Here is a 23,839-nt window from a genome sequence, read left to right as displayed (position 1 = left end):
TTGTACAAACGCATAACTTTTCCACAAACGCATGTCATTCCAGACGACAGCAATCCGTGTTGCATCGCCCAGTCCACTGCTTTTTGTTTCGAATTTATGGCGTTTGTCAGTTCCATTGATGACAGACTATTAACGGCCGGAAAGTTCATGACTACAGATAAATTCAAAATGTCGAAAAAATGACAGAAAAACCAGACGGAAAAATGACAGAAAAAACAGAAGAAAAAATGGCAGAAACATGCGCGTTGTTATTTAAAAGTGAAACATCATACATTCATGAAAAGGGCGCTATAAAAAGTAAGTGAAACATCATACATTACGGAAAGGGCGCTATAAAAATAAATTTGATTGATTGATTGATCATAATTTATTTTATTAATAAAATAAATCAGCATTTTCTTTTTAAAATAATTAACACAAGCCGTTTTTAAAATATTTATTATTGACAATTATTTTTAAATGAAAAACAAATTAAAATTTTTAAAATATCTATTATTGAAAATTAATTAAAAATTAATAAATGAAAATGATTGAAAAAAGATCTTTTCTTGTTCTCGTCTTGTAATCTAATAAACATAAATATTAAAAAGGGGGAGGAGCTAAATGGCGCAAATTAAGCTAGATTTATTTTTAACTCTTTGTTTAGTATTTTATGGAATTTCCCAGTGCCATCCTAAGGTTTTGCCATTAAGGCAAAGTTTGACCTTGCTTGTAGTACGCTGACTTTGTTTTTAGAACAAATTTATACGTACATGAACATTTATACGTTAGAAGTAGGGATGCACCGGATTCAGGTTTTTCAATTCCGGCCGGGGCCGTACTTGGCCGTATTTAAAATTCATACGTTAAAAAAATGCTCACATTTACGGTTATCTACATTTTGAATATCAAAAAATAACACCAAGCAAATAGTTAATTAATTAAAGTATATGAATAAGCTGTGTGATACGCCAAGTTCTGTACGCAAAGATCAGCTTATAATTTATGCATAACCTATGTTAAAGCACAATGAAAATTGTCCAGCTCACCCCACAGTTATTGATGTTGTTATTATGTGTCATGTATGCTTAGCCTTTAACTTATTGACATAAAATTAATTGAATTCAATAAAATTTTTTTCTCTATTTATAACATTTTTAAATGTTGATAGATGCTTAAATTTGAAAAAAAAGCCGGATTTTGGCCGGAGCCGGGGCCGAACTTCGGTGCATCCCTAGTTAGAAAGCACTGTTAACATTGTTGTTCATTTAATGGTATTAAATACTACACATTCTGAATAACTGGAAACAGTTTTGGGGATATTCAATTTGGACAATTCCTATAAAAAATTGCCTCTACTCTGAACTGTTTAGAAGATCCATCGTCACTAATTAACATTCAAACGAGCTTGTGCTGACAAACTTTGGATGTTCTAATGCAAATTTGTTTATCTGAACTGAATACATAACTGTTATATCCGACTTTCCTGCTAATTAAGCACACATGACCTAAGACACAAACTGTTTTGTTAGTTTTTAATCTTTTGTTTTGAATTAATTATTACAAAAAAATTGGCTAATACATTGTTTTTTTATTTGAAAAATACATGCATTAGACGCAAATATATGCTAAATTTTAATTCGTTAAATAAATTTATAATTAGTTCATAACAATTGAATAGTTTTTTCTAAGATATTATGGTGAATGTTGACATTTCAGTTTATTTGTTACCTGGCCTGCAGAATTGAAAAATAACTGCTCAGTTTTTTTAATTTAGTAATATTCAATTAGTAATATAATGTTGTTTTTATTCAATATTCTCATTTTTAATGATTATTCGACTAAATTTGTTTAATAGAAGATTTAAATTTTCAAAAATTGATTGCAATTGAAATTTCTCATACACGAGATTTAAACTTTTTTCACTATGTCATCTCAAGCAAACATTTACAAAATTAAATTACTAATTGATGAACACCCAAGCAGCTAAACTTACAAATGCGAGAGATCAACGCAAGAGGCACATTGACAAATTTCACAGCCATCAGCATCGCGTTTGTAGGATCCGGAGCATATGAATGGACAGTCTCTAGGCTTGCAAACTGCGAATCATTCGAGGAATAAAAAATAGAAATGGATTATTGCAAAATTTTTCTCTTGATAAACCTAAAAATAATTCCGAATCAAAAATTAACTACCGCATAGACCAGTTGATTCTTCGCAAAACTGGTTCGGACCGCATTGCTGAATTTGATGAAATGAAGAGAGAAATTAGAAAAAGATTTTTATTAAAAATATATTAAATTAGGCCAAACGATATTGAATATTGGCAATGAGTGACATAAAACTAAACATACCTGACACTCAAGACCTGTGGTGAGAAGTTTTAAAATTTAAGAAATGTTTCATGTTGAAATATGAAAAATGTGCACCGTGCGGATGTTAATGCATGAAAATCATACGTGTCATTTACCTAATGCTTAATTGAAATTTGAAAGATGGAAATGTGCTCTGTTTTCATGCTCACAAAACTAACCGAATGCTAGAACGACGCACGAAATCAGAAGGAAAAGACAAACTATCTTCATCCTTTTGATGTTTCTTTCTCAAGTTTTCAAGTTATAACTAATGATTCAACTTCTGCAAACTTTTGATTTTGTGAAAAACGTCTATTTTATAGACTTTTCAGCTGAGTTACTTTATATTTAGAAATAGCAAGCTTAAGGAAATGTGTAGAATAATAATTTGCATGAATTATTATTGCTGTTAAAATGATTATTTAATAGAGTTTGATATTTGAACATTGGATCGGGACTTCTTCACTTGTCAACTCACATATCGTGCGTTTGAGTGTCATAACTGATTCAATTAAACTAAATGTGAAAAGCGAAAATTGAGGTTGAACGACGAAAACCAAACATAATCTAGCTGGTACACATTTTAACTTGATTTATAAATCTAAAATGATGGTCCTAGAAACGTTAAAAATTAATTTATAAATTCAAAAACTTAAGCAAATACTTTTCCTACTATTTTTTGATAATTTTATTTACAGCAGATATTTAACTTCGTCATATGTTTTAATATGTTTTTGATGATTTTGGTAACATTATAAAATACCATTATATTTATATGAATAAACACAGTTCTTGGTTATTTTACACACACGCATACACCACACACACATAAACAGACAGAACTCCTTTATTTTATCCAAATTTATTTACAATTTCAAATTTATCATAAATAAAATAAATTTAAATCAAACAATTTTGTCGTTTTTGTAAAAAAATTAATTTACATTCAAATATTTTTTATAAATTTGTCTTTAGTTAGTAAGAAGACGATTGTATGTATGTATGTATGTATGTATGTATGTATGTATGCACGCATGCATGCATGCATGCATGTATGTATGTATGTATGTTTGTATGTATGTATGTTTGTATGTTTGTATGTATGTATGTATGTATGTATGTATGTATGTATGTATGTATGTATGTATGTATGTATGTACGTATGTATATAAATCGCCACAGATTAAATCTCAACTACAATTGTTACAGGCAGCTACAAATCTCGCAGCCATTTTCATCGAGTTCGAAGCCATTTAGGCAGTACATTTGGCAGATATTCCCGTTGCATTCTTCATCAAATATTAAAAGATAATTCTAATTAGATTAAATTTAATATTTGAGATTTCACTTTAAAATTGAATAAATTTCATTAAATTTAATTATGTTTAATTTAATTTGATGATGAAATTGATGAAATTGATGAAATTAACCGAATGATGAAATTCTCACCACATTTCATGGTCGTCGGGTTACAGAACTGGTTGTGAGCGCATGTCTGGTGATAAAATTATCTCAAAACTGTTAAATATTTTCTTTTAAATTTCCCTATCATTTTAATGTTATCAACTAGTTTCATTTAAATTGTCAAAAAATCATTTTTAAATTTTTAACAAATTTTATTTAAATTATTATCAATAGGAATTCATTCAAATTATCAAATTATTGGATTAGTGTACTAAATTTGACAAATACGGCTCACTGGACAGATGAAACTAGCTTGGGCTAGAAAATTGTTTAAAAATTTATTTTACACTTATCAAATGTTTAAAAAAATACCGTTTATTAAAAAATGAAGAAAATTGTTTAATTTCAATTCTTATCAAAGATATATCGTCGACAGGTTGATTAAAAATTACATAACATCAAAACATTGTCATTTTAAATCATGCCTATAAACGCGTACACAACTTTTCATATTATCATATAACATTGGCCCAAATTAAAAAAATCTTTTGGCCAGAACTTACATTGATTACAGATTGCACCAATTGTGAGGAGTAACACAAGTATTGTTAACTTCATTTTATCTCAAGATAAATGAATCTCAATTTGGTCTTAATTTGTGAAACAATTTTAAATTATAAATTTAATCGATGTTTGTCAAATTGCACTTCGGAGTTTGAGTCTTAAACAGCTTGATGGATCTCATTCTACTTTGTTGTTGTTTACTCTAGTTAATTATATTTATTATCACAATGGTACGTGTTGATAAACAAAATTTTATCATTAGATATATAGAAAAGTTTAAAAAATGTTTGTTTTTGAATGATAAACTAAATTTTAAATACATATTTTTTTGTTTTATGACAACACAGGTTTAAACATTTATACTTGTGAATAATATTAGTGACTGCTAAAAGGTGTCATTTTAAGTAGTATATCGTAAAATCTGTGACAAGAAAAACCTTACCGAAATATTTATTTTTAGAGTGTGTGCTGGTTTTTACAGTATTTTCTTGCCAAAATAGCTTTCATACAAAACTATTTTGATAATTATATTTATGGATGTTTTCAACTTATTTTTTATCATAAAAGAATTAAAGAAATGCATTTCATTTCTTATGCAGAATTATCGCTGATAACTACAATTAGAATTATCATCAACTTATGTTTTTATAACTTCAGTCAAGTTTTATATATGCCCATATGACCGCTTGGACAATGCAGTGACCAAGTCATATTTTTAATTTTTTAAAAATATGTCAATTGAAAACTGAAAGTCAATAAATTTGCAGACTAATTTGTTCATTTGTCGTAAATATTGGAGGAAATTACAAACATGAAACGTTTTAGTAATAAGATTCAAATTGTTTCTAAACATTTAACACTGAATAAGTTTTAGGTGGCTTATTTCTTAATTCCATTCAAGACAGAATTAATTTTTGATAATAGTTAAAATAAAAAAATTTCGGTAAATTATGTTAAAAACTTGCAAAGAACAATTTGTACCAAAATCATCATAAAAGACGCTAAGAAAACCTAAAAATTTCATGCTACTAATTTGATTTTTATAAGTTTCTTTTTGAGAACAACCATTTTTATCCGAATACATTCATAATTTTTAAGTGTTTTATCAGTAAATAAAAATGGCGGTACTTGATTTTAACTTTTTAATGGTAAAATCGTTTCTGAATTTGTAAAATTTAGATTCATGAATTTAAAATTAAGTTGTTGATTTTTAAAAATTTTTTGGGGTAAACTTTAAAATTTTACAGCTTAGTTAGAAAGGACATCCCATGCCACTCACACATCAATGTGTGCAGTGGTGCATCTATGAAAGGCCTGGTGGCTGTTGTAAGCAGTTTTGTTTTATTAAAAGTCAGCAAAACTCAGTTTTTGCACAAAAAAGCACGGGTTTCCGTGAAAAAATCGTCGAAAAATTGATGTGACAAGCAAAAAAAGGTTGCCACATTACAAATAATTTTAGACTTTTTGTCAAAATGATGTAAAATTAGTTAAAAATTTTCACAATTTCGGCTAAACCCGTCAAACTTGTTCCTTACAACCACGCGTAGGCCTTATCATATACGTTGTGCGTGTTGTTAATTTCTTGAAAAAATAACTAAAAGCGAATTAATAATAAAAAGTAATAATAATTAATAACATTTAATATAATTATTACATTATAGAATCTTTGCCAACCATAAAATTATCCCATATAGTTTCAGCCTGTCGATTTAACGATGCTCAAGTTGACGTTGCCCCGGAGAAAATTTTTTTATTTGAGAAAAAATATTATATGCATTTTTTGTTGAATTTTTGAGAACTTTTGTGTTGAAGTGTAGATGCAAAAGTGTAATTTAGATTTGAAAATTCACCACTCAGAAGCACAAAGTTTGAAATTAGGTTTTCACGTGAAATCATACAACTTGAGAGCAAGACAAAGAAACAACTCATGCCGCCGACATGTTATATAATGAACACCATTTTAGAAAAATTTTATATTTTTGGGTAAATTATTTTTGTATTTACAAAAACTGTTATCTTACAAAATAGTATTGTTTATTACCATTGGTAAAACGTAAGCAAACCTAATTGTCAATTGTTGTCGATTGCAAGATAACCGACGATGAAAATCTTTCTGGTTCCCTGCTTGATTGTATCCACGATACTAAGCGTGCAAGGAGCGGTGGATGAAACTTTGGTCGAACGAGCAAGAGGATTCGCCGTGGTTCAATCCGTCTGTGCCAAAATCAATTTGGCTTGCATCTTCCCGGAAGATAAGTTGATTCTAAGGAGGATTGCCTATGTTGAATCGAACGATGGCCTAGATGGAGATGCATATCAACCTGGCTATTATGGAGGCATTTGGAAGGTGAGTTTTTATTTACTGACTATTATTATTATTATTATAGTTTTCTTTTCCTATTTTACTTTTTCTTCTTTTTACTATTATAGTTTTAAGTATTTATCTAGTGCATTTATAATAGCTCTCAAAAGCGCAAACGATGGATCAAAAAACTGAATGAAATTTTGCTTGAGGCAGTTACACAGGCAGTTAACGGCTTAACATTAGCTAGATTGCTGGTACCTATTTACCACTTTTCGATAAGAACGAACTTAATGCAGAAAATTTCATTAACGATCAGATAAGAAATTCGCTGCCAAGTAAATCCGAAACGATGTTGACGATTGATTTCTGTCAATTTTCATACTAATAATTTTTTACGAAACAAACACTAAACACTGTGACAGTGCTGATCATTTCCAAGTGGCTCACAATGTAGGATTTTATATTTTTCCAAATGCGGCAAAAAGTTTTCCATCAATCATATATTATGTTCTTACAGCGAATTTCTTCTAAATTTTTGATTAGAAAGGCATTTATTACATTCTTCATCTTTGATATTTTCAATCCATTACTACGCAACTAAAATAGCAAAGTTGCAAAGACACATACACAAATGCCCACTTTAACAACCATGCACACATACACAAAAGCAAAATATTTCAGGTTGACGAATCAAACTTTTTGGCCACTAAATCGTTGAATCCTTCTCTTCAATCCAGCATTTACGCAGAATTCAATATAGATTGGAAAACTGTTAGTTGGAAAGATTTGTTGAAACCGTTTTATTCTGGTCTAGCGGCACGCATTTATTTGTCAATGGTGTCGCCCAATATTCCAAGGTCTGCTGAAGATCAAGCTCTGCTTTGGAATCAAAATTACAGAAAGAACGGTCAAACGTCAGTTTTCGTGGACAAAGTTAACAAGTTGAACACTGGCAAGTCTAAATTTGATTGTGTTATTTAAAGGTAATTCAACTGTGGTTTTAATAATTTTTAAAAGGCTGCAAACAAGGAGTAGCCGACATAGCACTGATTGTTGATGGATCTGGCAGCATTGGAATCAATAATTTCAACGTCGTTAAAAGTTTTTTGAAAAATTTAACTGAATCGTTGAACATTGGTCCGGATCCTGAATTGCACACAAGGATCTCCGTGGTTCAGTTCTCTAATAGCGTGCAACAGGAATTTGATTTAAATGATCACTCAACACTCGCTGGTTACGGGACTGCTGTTGATAAGATGGGATATTTAAACTCAGGTGAGTTCGCTGTTTAATGTAACTGATCAAACTCTGACTCTCACATGGTAGCACGATAAAATATCATTGAAAACATTCACTGCTTTGTACTAATAATCAATCTATATAAAACATGCACCTTAGATGAAAATTAGTCATTTCAGCATTTCAGTGTGCTTATGATTCGAATAAACAAACGTGTCATATAAATATTTTTAAATTGCTATATTTTTATGCCTATTAAAAATGAAACATCTTTCAGGAACCGCAACTAATATTGCTCTTGATTTTTTGGCGACCGAATCCTTTTTGCAAAGTTCAGGAGCAAGAGGAGCTGGTAGGTAACAAAAAAAACATTTATTTAAAATTTTATTTGTCAATTTTATTGATGCGAAAAAGCTATATTCATAATTACTAACAATAAAAATTATTCTCAATTGAGAATTCTCAACAATTTTTTAAGGTATTCCAAAAATTGGCATTGTTATGACTGATGGACATTCGAACAATTTGCGCGACACTCTGGAAGCCGCAAAACGTTTGCACCAGAAGGACATCACTGTGATTGCGATTGGAATTGGTGAAAATATAAACAACGAAGAACTGAAGGCCATAGCAACTGATCCAGATTGCAAAAATGTGTTTCGTCTTGATGGGTTTTTCGATTTAGAAGCACTCAAGGAGTCAATCGAGATAACTACTTGTGAAGGTTTAATATTTGTGGAAGAAATTGCTCACCTTAGGATATGTAATTTTCTTATACATTAAAATCTACAGCTCCGATATATGTTTCTAATGAAGAGCCAATGAATTTCACACTTCCACCGTTTGAATCAAAAAATATTAAGATAACTGTCTCTCCCTCTGGCCTAACAATTGAGGTTCATAATAAGTTTTAGATCATACATACCATCTTTTAACTAATTAATTTAAATTGTTTTTGAAATTAAGATAGGCGGAGGAGATGGTGTTGTTTTCTTTTCTAATGAAACCTACCCAACTTCTTCGTTTTATGATATGAAAATCAACATGTTCTTCGACATACCTGCTGTGGCTTATTTCCCGGGTAGCACGAAGCTCATAGATAGATATGTGTACAGTCGTATCGAGAGTAACACTGACAAACCCTGCTCCTATGAAATTGAAACCGTAAACAAAGGTTTGTAGAAGTAGCATAAGTTTTTTTATTAAAAAAACTACATTAAAAAATGTGAACAAAATATTTAACGATTTTCAAGAAATAAATCGTTGCGATCCAAATCCTTGTCCTAGTCATCAAAAATGCGTTCCTAAGAAGCATTTCTCATATGGCTGTATTGACGGTGAGTGTATAAAACTTCATTCTTAAAAAATGAATTTAATTCATGTCATCGTACAATAACTCAGAGCCAAGAACATCAACAACCTACAACTGCGAAGATAAGAACCCGTGCACGAATGAAAATGCTGACCTTGGTAAGTTTTTCTTCCCACACGACGACCGCACCAAATACGTGCAGTGTGGCCAGTGGGAAACATGCCATGAAATGACGTGCAGGCCTGGTATGGTTTGGAGTTCAAGGGCCAACACTTGCGTCATGTCTTAATGATAAACGTTCAATTCGGGATGGATAACAGTTTAAATGTTAGGCTTTGAATGTTGGATAACACGATAAAAACATTTTTATGCTGACGTTTTATATTATAGATTGCTTTAAAAATGTTTATTTTATAAAGTGATTTTTTCATAATAATAAAATCTTCTGCTCCTCACTGTCTTGAAACAAATAAAAAATTACGAAGCATACAAAAAGTCGCATAATTCAACTGTGGTGTAGCTCGGTGACGAAGTACTCGTAAAGTACTTTTTAATAAATAACAAAAATAAGTACAAGCGATTAAATTTATTAATTCATTTTGTAAAAAAATAATATTTTTAACATTATTTTCCCGTAAGAAAATAATATTTTCAACATTACTTTCACTTATTCTCTCTACAGACACAATTCTCAGTTACTCAAATCTCGATTTCTATATTAAACTGTAGGAGTTTTTTTGATGTTTACTTATAGCCATTTTTCGTTTTTTTTGGTCAGTTATGGCTATGGCTATAAGTTAAGGCTCTGGCTACTGCTATAGCCTAAATCAGTTGCGGATCCATGGAGATGTGGAAATATATTCTCCCAACTAGACCATAAAAGAAAAAGTATTGAAAATTTTGTATAAAAAGTCATTAACTTAAGGTTTGAAAAATCATTTTTACCCCTTAGCAAAAAGGTTGATCACTTTGGAGAGGAATGGTTTTTGAAGTTCGCCACGGGCCATTCGTACAAACATTAGGAAGTTTTCAGGGTTAATGTTCCCGGTTAATGGCAAACTGGTCTCAGTTGTTTGAAAACTATCGTTAAATGCATTCATTGGTTGTAACTTTTGATTCCAGATTCGCTTACGTCTGCAGTGGTATGGATATCGCATGTGCGAAACAATCACAATTTCATAAACAGTTAAATTTAGGAGTTTACATTATTTTTATCATTATTTTAAATAATTTCAGTTTTAGTTTTATTATTTTTGTTGATATTATTTGTTGATCAATAAATATTAAAAGTTTATAAAAATGCTAAAAGTAGCTAAAAACAATTAAAATCTTAGAAAAATTATCAGAATAACAATTTTGAATATAATTTAAATTAGCGACATTTAACTTGAAGAAAAATTAAAATCATGACTGCGGTACTTAAGTCGGCACTTTTCCTTCATTCTAACTTTCTGAAGATTTTTAAAAAATATGAATCTCTCTAAGTGTTTGCGTTTGAAGTAATCATATCAAAGTGTTTGAAGCACTTGTGCGTGTGGCCTGATTAATTAGAACACACATGCAGGTAATTTTGAAGTAATTTTCTTCAATGAAAGCCCTCTTCACATTTCCATTTTCGATAAACTTGAGAAGTAGTAATGACCATTACCTAAAGTTCAATCTGGATAAAATTTTGCACATTGTCTCAATTTTAGTAACAATTGATTGAAAGGAATTTGATACGAGAGTCTGTTTGAAAAAGTTTGAAAAAAGAATATGTTACGAACGCGTTTTAAATAAATTCCATGCAATGTCGTAGTTTTTTTTCATATTTCATATTTGTTATGGAGAGCCAAAATTTGTTCTATAGCAACAATTTTTTGAAGAGCATATCCGAAAATCTTGAATTGACGTTATATAGAGCTATTCATCGAATATGAAACACTCAGCTTCTTAGATTCTGATACATTTATTTATCTGAAAACGATTTGTTGGACCTATCTTATTGAATTTATACTTCATTAGTAATATTTATAATTTATATTTCACTGATAATAAAAATCAACATTATTTTTTATCACCGTTGTCTTACTTGTTATAACTTAAAGATTTGAAAACAATTACACGCGGTTACAAAAGCATTAAATTGTTATAAATGTATTTTTTATTAGATTTTATTTTATTTGATTAGGATAAAATTATTAGGCTGAAAAGTTTTTTTTGGAAGAACGCGATAAAATATAGATAGAAAGAAGGTAATATATATATAAAATATAGGTAAAAAGTACACGCTCTGTACAATCATTTATTTGTTCATTTATTTCATTTACATTAAAACAATTTTTAAAATGATCATTATCAGTTGTAGACAAAATCAATGGAAACAATCTTCACGTATAATTCATTCACCGTCTGTTTGGGTCATTTCTCATCATTTCTGGTTGAAAAAATGTGTTTGGTCAAATAAATTCAAGATCATTTTTAGAAATATTGTCTACTTAGTCAAAAATTTACAAGAAAATCTATACTTTACTTCAAATAAAAAAAAATTAAATATCAAATACTAAGATGAACTAATTATGGAAATACGTACCAATACAATAAAAGAGTAAATATAAATGGAAATCTGATATAACAAAACTTTGTCGAAAACAATTTCGTCTACAAAATTCAAGTTGTTAAACCAATGAACTCACAGTTGAGACAAATCCTCGCACGAAGTACATTCGCAAATTTCACAGCCATCGGCATCACGCTGATACGCGCCAGGGCATATCCCGTGACAATCTCTTGGCTTGCAAGCTGAATGTGGATTGTAGATTGTGACACGTATTTGAAAAATGGTTAGGATTAATAATATGCTATAATACGTTACATAGGCATGTTCAAACATTGTAGGTCATAGGTCATACTAGACAATGTCAGAGGTCATATTAGTCAAAATTATGCGTTAAAGTATTTATGTATGGAAAATAACCACAAAGGTCTTTCACTGTGTCACAGTATTGGTTCTCACCGCATTGCTATAAAAAAGTTTTAGTGGATGTTAAAGAATAAAAAACGAATTTCAAAATAAAATGACAAAATAGTTAAAAATCAATGAAACTTTTATAAAGTTTTTGTAAGAGAATGTATAAAATTGGTAATAAATGTAACTAGCCTGACATTCAAGACCTGCAATTTATTAAAATTAAAATCTTTAGCTTAAAATACGCACGTAGTTAAATTTTTGAAACATCCATATTCATCTTACCAAAAATTGAAACAAGGCAAGAAATAAAAAGAACGAACAAAATAATTTTCTTCATGATTATTTTGAAAGATGACCAAAGATTTAAATAATTGTCTATAATAACTATTAATCCTATGCGTTTAAATATTTTTTTCATATGAACATTTTATGTAAGCAATGAGATTGATTTAAAATTCAGAAGTTCTTCAGATTTTAAGATCGCAAAAACAATAGTGCTTTTTAAAACTTTGACTTTGAAGTTGACATTAGCACAATTATTAAACATTAAAAACTATTATTTGCATTTTTAACTTTAAAGTCACTTTATAAATATACTTTAGCCTTTTAAGCACCACACCGCCACTTTCGTTTTGTACTGAATATGATTGAAGCATAATAAAACGTCCAATAAAGTTATCAAGAACTTCAAGAAATGTAATAGCTTGGTGAATCGTAAAGCCACAACGCTTTGGATTATTCTTCCAAATTTAATAAATAAATTAAATATGAAGTAAAATAACATTGAATTTGAAGTACAAATATTTGCCAAGGAAAATGTTCAAAGTGACAACATACAATACAATAGGTTGAAAACAGGAATGGAATCTAATACTCTCCGTAATTTCTTAAACTTAACCGTTAACAAACACTCACTATAGAAACGTCAAATAGTTATTTGACTTGGTGTTCTTAAAAATATATATATTCGGTCTTTTTTCTAAGTTTTATTTCATAGTAATAAACAAACGTTTGCTAATGTGCCCAAATTTAGACTGGCAACCAATTTTTGTGCTTTCCGTGCCAATTTTTGACCTATTTTGTCCGGGCTTCCACATCAAATTTTGTAGTGAAATCACCACTTAAAACCTTTAAACACCTCTTAGACACTTCTCAATTTTTTGAAATTTTTATACATTTCCATAACATGTCATGAGTTGACTTAGGGTTGAAAATAAATTACGATTTTACAGTTTTTTACAATTCTCATTTAACAACAAACTGAAACTCACACATGAATAAACGTATATACGTGAATTTTCTTGCATTTGAACCCGGTCATTGTGTCAACATGACCAGGCACCTTAACTATATTAGACGAATTTATGTGAAACAAGACAAGATTAGTTTTTAAAACTTTTGACGAATGCGTTTTCTGAATTGATCAAGTCATTAATGTTTCTAAATAAATTCTTTTAAATATTTTTTCAATCGCTTGGTTAGCTTTTCATGTAAAGTGGAGGAATCAGCTTGAAACTTTAGCACTTCCTCCATAGTAGATCAAAACGTGTTTTTGTTAAATAGCTATTTAACCAGGTAGTTTGCCCATAAACAAAAAACTCCAATGAAAATCGGAAAATCGAATAAAAAAGATCTGCTAAATAAAATGTCTGATATAAAAATTATCTTAATTGCAGAGTTTAATAATTTATTTATCTACATTACATATTTTCAACAAACCAATTACATATTGAAAGAAAAATCAATTTTACACTTCGTTAAAAAGTAAGTATATTACACAAAAAAATCTTGTAGGTTTAAGCTGGCTAGTTTTTTTACCACATGCGTTTAACATTCTGGTGCATTCTTTATGTTAATGTTAAACTGAATAGAGTAATTTCGATTGATTGTAAACTTGTGGAGGCTTTATTAAATTTTTTTATTTAGAATATATCGTTTCAACAAAATTTATGAATCACTTTAGAAATATAAGTGTTGGATCAATGATTGCAGTTAATTTCAGCTTTTTGGTCTTCAGCCTATAGAGTACATTCATAATCTATCGAGTAAAGCATCTCACCTTAAGCAATTCAACAATTTATAAAGAGAGGTTTTCAGAGGATTAACTACTTGAAATATTCACGTCATTGCAAAAGTCGGTAACCACTTTTGAACTTCAAAAAATTGTTTCTTAGTCAGCAGTTGTTGATAATATAGATAATTATATATAATAAAAATCAATAGCACTTGACGAGAAAACGTTTGGGCAGCAAAGACATAACTGTCGAATCACCGAAAATATAAAAAAGTCAGTCTTAATAAATTCACCACCCACTTATAATCGAATTTGAAAAGGATGATATTGCCGGTCTCTAAATGGGATGAGTTTCAAGTGGTCTCTTGTTTTACAACTTTAATGACACTCAGCATGATGATTATTTTAGTTATAAGATGTTATTTATTGAACTACATGATACTAAAAAACCATTTAAGCACTGCGTTTATACAGCTGCTTGGCTAAACTTAAAACTAGAAGAAAACTAACTTTTAAATTTACTGCTGGTGTAAACAAAACCGAAAAAATTTTTTTAGTTTTTAGGTAACTTACGCAAACTTTACGATACAATAGCTGACAAACAATTTACCATAAAAAGCCAAAGGTAAGTTTTTAAATATCTCAAAATTTTCAGATTATTTCTCTGATTTGACAAATAAAAAAAGTTTTTAATGTTTCAAACTGTTGAGCATATTTTTTTAAACAAATATTTTTGAATAGGTTTTCACATTATGAAACATTTACCATTAATTTGTTTGGTGGTTGTTGGGATGATCTCCTTGCTGGAAGCATTTGATGAGACCTTAACCGCAAGGGCAAGTGGTCCTGTAGTGGTTGAAGCAGTGTGTAGGAAGATAGAATCGGCATGCGTCTTTCCTGATGACAAGATGATGTTGAGGAGGATTGCTTACGTTGAAACTAACGATGGACTTGATGGCGGTACGTACGCCCCTGGCAATTTTGGAGGAATCTGGAAGGTAAGTTCAGATAAAATAAATGCTACGGTTAATAAAATCAAATAATTTTTCATGATCAGTTTGTGTCATACTGTCTTTAATATCAGTTGGAAATTAATAAATTCTAGGTTGAACAATCGTCGTTCCAGTTAACAAAATCATTGAGTTCTGCTCTTTACTCTAGTATTTATGGAGCGTTTAAAATTGATTGGAAAACTGTTTCCTACAGTGAGTTATCGAAACCGTTTTATTCCGGATTAGCGGCTCGAATATTTCTTTCTTTGCTATCCAACAATCTTCCAAGATCAGTGATAGATCAGGCTATATTCTGGAGTCAGAACTATCGGACTAACGGACATTTATCAACTTATATGAATAAAGTTAATAATTTGAATACAGGTAATTTAAAATACTAAAAATCTGAAATGTATATAATAAAAATAATTTGAATAATAATCTAACCCAAGGATGCAAAAATGGAATAGCTGATATCGTGCTTGCAATCGACGGATCTGGGAGTATTGGTATCTTCGACTTCAACGTTATAAAGAGTTTCTTGAAAAATTTTACTAGTTCCCTGAATATAGGATCGGATCCTAGCTCCCATTCAAGAATATCTGTGGTTCAATTTTCAGATCACGTACAACTTGAGTTTGATTTGGATGAACACTCCACACTCCATGATTACGAAAGAGCTATTGATAACATTAACTATCTAGATATGAGTAAGAATTGTCATTAACTACTTTATGTTACATAATAATTGGATAATTGGACAAATTATTAATTATTTTCAGATACGCATACTCACCTCGCTTTAGAATATTTGACAACTAAGTCATTTGTACCAAGTGCCGGAGCGCGGTCAGCTGGTTAGTATTTAAAGTAACAGCTAAAATTATAAACCTAAATACTTCACTAATAACAATTACTACGTTAACAGGGGTTCCTAAAATCGCAATTGTAATAACTGATGGAGCTTCCAACTTTTACAACTTAACACTTGATAAGGCTGCAGAGTTGCACCAAGAAGACATAACTGTCATCGCAGTTGGAGTCGGCGCTAGCGTCAATAGAGAAGAGCTAACTGCCATTGCAACAGAGCCGAGTTGCAGGAATGTCTTCTATCTGGATGGCTATTTTGATTTGCAGGAGTTGAAAGATACAATCGAAAAGAAAACATGCGAAGGTTTAAAAATTTCCCAACATTTTTCAAATTTTAGACTCAATTAAATATATTAAATTTTGAATTTAAATTATATTTTTCAGCCCCAATTTACGTGTCAGACACTCCACTGAACTTTACTCTTTACGCGAACGAGACTAGGAACTGCAAATTAACCGTCACAAAAAGTGGTCTAACAGTAGAGGTAAAATTTTGATAAGATCTTAATTATTTTGAAATAACAAACAGTGATTTTTTATGATTAGATCGTTGGAGGTGATGGTACAGTGTACTTCTCAAATGACACTTACCCAACTTCGGCGTTCTACGAAATCAGTGTGCACATAACAACATTCACACCTGCTGTCGTGTATTTTCCTGGCTTTGTTTATTCTCATGAAAGATATGTCTTTTGCCGAATCGAAAGTCACACCAATAACAAAACCATTTATGAAATTGAAACTGTGAACAACAGTCAGTAATTTGAAGACTGTATTGATCACAATTACGAAAAATACTGGATATGTATAAGTACTGTTGATATGTTTAAAAAAAATTTTGCTTCACAGAAACTGACAGTTGTGATCCAAACCCTTGCCGAATAAACCAAAAGTGCGTTCCAAGAAAACATTTTTCATATGAATGCGTTGACGGTAAGTTCTAAATTTAAAAAAAAATACAAATACATCACAAATAATTTTTGACTCTATGAATAACTTTTTATTAGAGTATGGGAAAACTAAGCCGACAACAACGATTTACGAATTTAGCAGAACACCGAGGACAACTAGATCAACTACATTTCCGGAATTAACTAGGACGCGAAAAACCCCTCCAACAGTGAAGCCATCGACGCCGTTTTTGGGGTTTACTGAAATTCCAACAACAGCCCCACCTGTTCTTACAGCATTTATAAAATTCTCAAATACGTCAAGAACAGTTTCAAGAATAATGACGACTCCCTCTTTCGAGTTTACTAGACCTCCAAAATTGACTACAACCCAAACTTCAGCAGTTTCTACGTTGAGAAAATTAACGACAACTGATCATTCAGTGGAATCATCTAAATACAGCTGCGTTAAAAATAATCCTTGCACAGAGGAAAACGCTTCTAAAAGAAAATTTTACTTCCCTCATGATGACCCTTCCAAATTTGTGCAGTGCAGTCAGTGGGGCCAGTGCTTTGAGATGTCCTGTCCTGCAAGTCTTATTTGGCACGCTACGTACAACACGTGCATTCGATCCAGAGCCATGATATAAAACACTACATTCACTTTCTCATAGAAGCTTTTGGTTCGCAATACAAATTTGTACCTAAAAATTAAAAAAATTTTTTGGAAAAATTTGAAAAAAAAACTAAGCATTTTGAAATGAATGTTTATCTGTTGTAAATGAATAAACTTGAAATTTCACAATTTTTAATGTAATTTCCTGTTATAAGGATCAAAAACATACTATGTTTAAGATTATTTAATAAAGCAAAAATATATATGTTAAAACTGTCAGCGTCAAGCCGGTACAAATATTTTATTGTGGTATCATAATACTAAATTTAAAATTTTTCAAACAAATTTCTGTACAACTTCTATGCGTTTTTGCTTATTTAAAAGTTGAATCATTCTTAAAAGAAGAACTTTCCACAAATTTTATTAAAAACAAAAAATACATAAAAAAAACGCCTATACTTAGAAAATAACTAATAGAATAAAAAGACAAAGAAACATCTTAAAATAATTCTTATTCGTCATTGAAACTTTTACAATTGTCGGTAACAAATTTGAAAAGCATTTAAATCCATGTCTCTGAGAAAATGCCGATCAATCAATGTTATCGATGCCATATGACATTTTGGGTGAATGAATGAATAATAAGTGATAATTAATAATAAATGAATAAATAATTAACTAATTAAGTATTTATTTAATAAAATAGATATATATAGAATAATGATAATTAATAGATTAAACCATGTTAGTTTTTACGTTAAAAAAATAATTAATTAAATGATATATTACCAAATGGAATTCTATGATGTTGTTTGAGTAATTTAAATTTTAAGGCAAAAGTCCACGGTTAAAACCCGTTACTGTGTAATGTACCGGTCACTATGTAATTTTGATTTAGTTAATTCCAGTTTGAATATAAAAAGGATTTACGTTTTCAACGATAAGCTCAAACAATTAATTGTTTCTGAGAAATAATTGAAAATTAAGCCTCAGTTATTTAACATTCATTTGTATTGTTAAGACATAAAACTACATTTACACATACTCAGAGTTAGTTTAGTTTAGTTAGTTTGATGTTTCAATCATTGCAAGATTTAAGGCCCCGGAAAAAATTTAATTAAAATCAAATAACAGTTTCACCATTCTATGCACGGTTTTTCTTCAATATAAAAGTACATTTAATTCGAATTTTCTCTTCAGTTTACACGTGAACCTTGAAATATGAGTAAAATTTCAGGGGTACTATTGTTTTCAATTTCGACGTTCATCAGTGTGCATGTGCATTGCCTGTACGATGAAACGTTGGTAGAACGAGCCAGCGGACCAAGTGTGGTCGATGCAGTGTGTGACAAGATGGATTCATCGTGCATCTTCCCTGATGATAAGATGATGCTAAGGAGGATTGCCTACGTGGAAAGTAACGATGGACTCGATGGCAGCACTTATGCACATGGTTACTATGGAGGCATTTGGAAGGTAAACGAAAATGAATTTAAAAAAATTAGGATTCGGTATGTAAAACTTATCTATTTCAAATTTGTTTCCTGATAAACTTATAGGTTGATGAAACTATGTTTATGAAGACACAATCATTGAGCCAATCACTTCAGTTTGACATTCAATCTGAATTCAATATTGCATGGGACAACGTAACATGGAACGATTTATTGAAGCCATTTTATTCCGGATTGGCAGCGCGTATTTTCCTGTCGTTGGTATCTTCTGACATCCCAAGGTCCGTTGAGGATCAAGCAAATCTCTGGAGTTTAGAATACCGAAAAACCGATCAAGCATCAACTTACATGAACAAAGCGATTAATTTGAATACAGGCAATAATTTGTACATCTTTTTAAAATTAACGTTAAGCATTGTAGTATAAATCTAATTCACATCAATTTTTTGTGTTCTTTTTAATGAAAGGATGCAACAACTCAGTAGCTGATATAGTGTTTGTGGTCGATGGATCTGGAAGTATAGGCTACGATAATTTCGATAAAGTGAAAATTTTCTTGAAAAAATTCATTGCGGCGTTGAACATTGGGCCAGACCCGAATTTGAATTCTAGAATATCTGTGGTTCAATTCTCTGGCATCGTTCAAGTTGAATTTAAATTAAACGACTATTCAACGCTGGAAGAATATCAAGCCGCAATAGGAAACATCGTGTATCTAAGCCAGGGTGAGAACAACAAAATCGAGTATTTATTGTTAACCGAAAATTACTAAGGCATCAAATTTTAATTTGACAGGCACCCAAACTGACAAAGCATTAGATTATTTAGCAACACAATCGTTTTTGCCTAGTTCGGGAGCACGGCCAGCTGGTTAGGATAAAATATTTTGATCTACTAATTGTAAAAAATTTTCTTGAATGAAATATTTTTCAAAAATAATTTTTTTAAGTATTTATTCAAAACTTCCAACAACAACAACCTTAGGAGTTTCAAAAATCGGAATCGTCATGACAGATGGGGCGTCAAATAATTTTTTCAGTACTCTGGCCGCGGCTGACAGACTGCATAAAAAGGATATCACAGTCATTGCGGTCGGCATAGGTAGTTACATAAATAGTGTAGAACTCAGAGCTATAGCAACAGATCCTGACTGCAAGAATGTTTTCTATCTAAATGGTTTCCTTGATTTAGATGCATTGAAGGAAACAGTTGAAAAGAAAACTTGTGAAGGTTAAAAAATGTATCACATTAATATTCTCCAATTTTAAATATTTTCATAAGCTTTTCAAAGTTTAAATTTTATAATTTCCTCTGATAAATTCAAATCAATGATTACAACAGCTCCGATATACATCTCAGAAGATCCTATCCGTATTTATCTCTATGCGAATGAAACGAAAAATGTTAAAATTACTGTACCATTCTGTGGGCTGGCAGTTGAGGTTACAATCTCCAAAATTTTATTTCAATTCCACTTGTCAAAATATTTCGAAACATTAATTTAAATGTAAAAGATCAGCGGTGGAGACGGAATCGCGTACTTTTCCAACGATACCTACCCCACTTCTTCCTTCCACGAACTGAAGTTTGACATAACCGAGTTCATACCTGCTGTTGTTTACTTTCCTGGCAATCCCGCAGCTCAAGAGAGGTATGTCTTTTGTCGTATCGAAAGTCGCACTATCAACAGAACTTCCTATGAAATTGAAACTTCGAAAAATGGTTTGTAACTCGCAACATTAAACAATTTTATAATTTTACTTTATAATTAATTGAATGTTTTTTGGGTGATGTTAACTACAAAAAATTGTTTTTTTATTATCAATCTAATGTCATTTATTAGAATCCTTAGCTTGCAATACAAATCCATGCCCAACTAATAAGCTGTGCGTACCAAGAAAACATTTCTCGTTTGAATGCATTGAAGGTAAGGACAAAATGTATTTCATCACTTTAACTTTATTATTTAAAAACATAAAAACAAAATAATATTTATTCATTTTAGACCTTTCATGTAACTCAACAATGCAAAAAGCAGCTGATGGATTCAATTGCGACAACAAAAATCCTTGCAACACGAGTAATTCTGCTTCTGCTAAGTTATATTTCCCCAGCGAGGATGCATCCAAATTCGTTCAGTGCATCAAGCACGGTGAATGTCATGTCATATCATGCCCTGACGGACTGTTTTGGAGCGCGCAAACTGAAACATGTGCACGGGATCTGAACTCCAAACAGATCGTCACGACTGACCGGCCAAAAAAACCAGAAGAACCTTCTCACATGTCGTTTTACAACTGTGCTGAAAGCAATCCTTGCACAGCAGCAAATGCTGCTCTTGAGAAATTTTATTTTCCCCACAAAAATTCCACTCTATTCGTTCAATGCTCTGAGTGGCAGCAGTGTTATGTGATACCCTGCCCTGTTGGGCTGGTTTGGAATCAGCTGAAGTACACCTGCTATAATCAGCCGTAAACATTTTTGACAGGACGTTTTAAATTATTGAACAATGTTCAGTAATACTGCTTTACATTGAAAATACTTTGCTTTGAATAACGCTTTTTGTTTTCAATAACGCTTTCCATTTTATTAATAAAGTGATTAAAAACTTTGAACCTAGCTTGCTGATCACACAAATGTTGATTTCAATAATAATAATAATTCTTTCAGTAGTGATTTTTTTGTTAAACGTCAGCGTTCGGCTTTCTTTTATCAACTGAATAATTTGAAAAGTTAAGCATATAAATAAAAAAAATTATTGCAAACGATGTTATCAAATAAAATATCATGGTGTGATGGTCGAGATGCAATGCAGAGATTCTCGTTTATCACTTGCAATGTGCGCGGTGCACGAGCTCTGTGTTGATGGTATCTTTGAACGTTTGTTAAGAGCATTAATTATGATAGTAAAGAAATAAGAAGAAGAAATGTGATTGATGGCTTAGTAGTTTTAGATTTAATAATCTTTTCTGTACACAAATTAACACACTGCCAAATCTCAAACGTCTGCCGCTTTAGTAAGATGCTTTTATTATTTTCATTACATTTTTGTAACTTGCAAGCCGACTCTTGTACTCTTAATATTGAGATGGGACATTTGAAACGTAGAGTTTACTTGCGAAATTATATTTATTTAAAAACATGATCTATATACATTTAGACAACTCATGAAGCGCTGTACAAAATCTGCATTACGACACTATAATTAAAAATTTTAGACATGGAGTACAATATATCGAGTTTGTACATTGCAAATAGTTATTGGCCTAACTCTTTTTGCCCTCTCAAGTTGTCTTGTTTTGGTTCCAAGTTTCAATAACAACCTTATTTTAAGTCGTCTCACTTTCAATAGGTTATTTTGTTTGGTCTTGGTGATTGTCAGCTTTCCTCTTTTTCTATTTTATTTGTTAAACCTGCATTTTTTATCTTTTTTAACGAATTGTTAAGTCTGTCTTCAAACCAGTTTCACATTTAATGAGGTGTTTATAAACACATTTTAAGGTTGCGTTCAGGCTCCGTTTTGTGTTGCAATAAATTTAACTAGCATGGCAATAAGTTGTATGCATTTGCTCGTGATGTAGGTACGTGTGAATAATGTATTTGTTTGAGATGTATTTGAATGAAGTAAATTTGTTCATCTAAATAGTTTTATAATATGAAATAAATATAGTTTAGTTACAATCTTTCAAAACTATTTTGAAAATATACTAAACAGGAATAATTTAAACAAATATGAAACGTTTAATAAATAATAATTAATGTTCAAATTTTATCAAAAATAAACCAGAGCGATATTTTGAAGCAACAAATATGTGTGTGTGATATTATCATTGAAATTGCAATGATTGATAGGTACGCTTGCATTAATTTTGATAGCACTTTTTGAGAAACTCAAATAGCATTTTTCAATTCCGTGAAACCATTTTTCAAATTTTTTTTTGAAAATAAAATGTTTTTAAAATGCGAAGTTTATAATCTTGACAATGTTGGCAATGTCACGATCATTTTCATCAATGAAAGTTAGTAAGTATTTTCAACATCACAATTCATTATTTGTATGTCTGTCTGTCTATCTGTTTGTCCGTCTGTCTGCCTTCTGTGTGTTTCTCTGGTTGTTTGTTGTAATACATGTATCGTCGACCGTTCAAGTCTCACAACTTGTTCAAGTTTAATTTTCAAGATTTTACTTTTTTTTTCTAAAATGTTTAACACATGGTACTTAGAAGCCTGGCGGTTTGTTATCTACATGACCCAACTGCGACTCTGGTTTCATATTTTTTGAAACAAATTATAATATTTTAATTGCAATACAACAGTTAATACAAAACATTTAGATTGAAGAATAAATTATGGTTAATGAGCTCCGTGTCGTCAGACAGTAACGCAACAGACATAGGCACCAATTTAGCGCCATGCATAAAAAATACTCTCTCATTTTAAAATTTTATCAGACACGAGGAATATTTTTAATCACTTGTACCTTTGCCCTATGAAACTGAATTTTAATTTTACCAAGAAGCACTTCAGAGATTTTTTTATCTCAAACTTCAAATTTAACCGATGAGGAGTATGTTTTAACGTTCCTTACGTGATTTCATTCGTTCCTTCATTAAATTTTTAACAATGAAGAGTTTAAATACGTTCAGTGAATTATGTTATTAAGGATTTGATAACTTGGGTAAGTTTGAACGAACGAATGAATGAATGAATGAACGAACGAATAAATAAACGAAGAAATGAAGATCGATCGATAAATTATTATCATTGTTGTAAACAAAATCACCTTTTTAATTGCGCGTCTAATAATACATGTACATCAGCTTAAAACACGCAGTACCATTTCATTTTATTTGCTTATATACCCAGTCTATGAAGGGGAATTGATGCGAATAA

The 23,839-nt window shown here is 30.8% G+C and overlaps 4 protein-coding genes across 4 annotated transcripts; 3 read left to right on the top strand and 1 right to left on the bottom strand.

Annotated features, from left to right (window-relative positions):
• Positions 1 to 6,405: 6,405 nt before the first annotated feature.
• On the top strand, positions 6,406 to 9,449 carry HELRODRAFT_193192 (hypothetical protein; the record flags this gene model as incomplete). The annotated part of the gene is made up of 9 exons (XM_009025967.1): positions 6,406 to 6,651; positions 7,291 to 7,561; positions 7,627 to 7,884; positions 8,126 to 8,200; positions 8,327 to 8,572; positions 8,641 to 8,744; positions 8,815 to 9,022; positions 9,102 to 9,185; positions 9,250 to 9,449. 9 exons carry the CDS (start codon positions 6,406 to 6,408, stop codon positions 9,447 to 9,449), a joined length of 1,692 nt encoding a protein of 563 aa, XP_009024215.1.
• Positions 9,450 to 10,101: 652 nt separating this feature from the next.
• Positions 10,102 to 13,207, bottom strand: HELRODRAFT_177820 (hypothetical protein; the record flags this gene model as incomplete). The annotated part of the gene is made up of 3 exons (XM_009025966.1): positions 10,102 to 10,294; positions 11,836 to 11,941; positions 13,120 to 13,207. 3 exons carry the CDS (start codon positions 13,205 to 13,207, stop codon positions 10,102 to 10,104), a joined length of 387 nt encoding a protein of 128 aa, XP_009024214.1.
• Positions 13,208 to 14,915: 1,708 nt separating this feature from the next.
• Positions 14,916 to 17,526, top strand: HELRODRAFT_177819 (hypothetical protein; the record flags this gene model as incomplete). The annotated part of the gene is made up of 9 exons (XM_009025965.1): positions 14,916 to 15,122; positions 15,251 to 15,500; positions 15,569 to 15,826; positions 15,899 to 15,973; positions 16,045 to 16,290; positions 16,371 to 16,471; positions 16,533 to 16,740; positions 16,836 to 16,919; positions 16,994 to 17,526. 9 exons carry the CDS (start codon positions 14,916 to 14,918, stop codon positions 17,524 to 17,526), a joined length of 1,962 nt encoding a protein of 653 aa, XP_009024213.1.
• Positions 17,527 to 19,406: 1,880 nt separating this feature from the next.
• On the top strand, positions 19,407 to 19,821 carry HELRODRAFT_85202 (hypothetical protein; the record flags this gene model as incomplete). The annotated part of the gene is made up of 2 exons (XM_009025849.1): positions 19,407 to 19,671; positions 19,742 to 19,821. The coding sequence occupies 2 exons, from the start codon at positions 19,407 to 19,409 to the stop codon at positions 19,819 to 19,821; spliced, it is 345 nt and encodes a 114-aa protein (XP_009024097.1).
• Between the last annotated feature and the right edge of the window lie 4,018 nt (positions 19,822 to 23,839).

This window comes from Helobdella robusta, assembly GCF_000326865.2.
Source record: "Helobdella robusta unplaced genomic scaffold HELROscaffold_44, whole genome shotgun sequence".
NCBI lineage: Eukaryota > Metazoa > Annelida > Clitellata > Rhynchobdellida > Glossiphoniidae > Helobdella > Helobdella robusta.
Note: the sequence above shows the minus strand (reverse complement) of the source record. Positions and strands in the feature narration are given on the sequence as shown.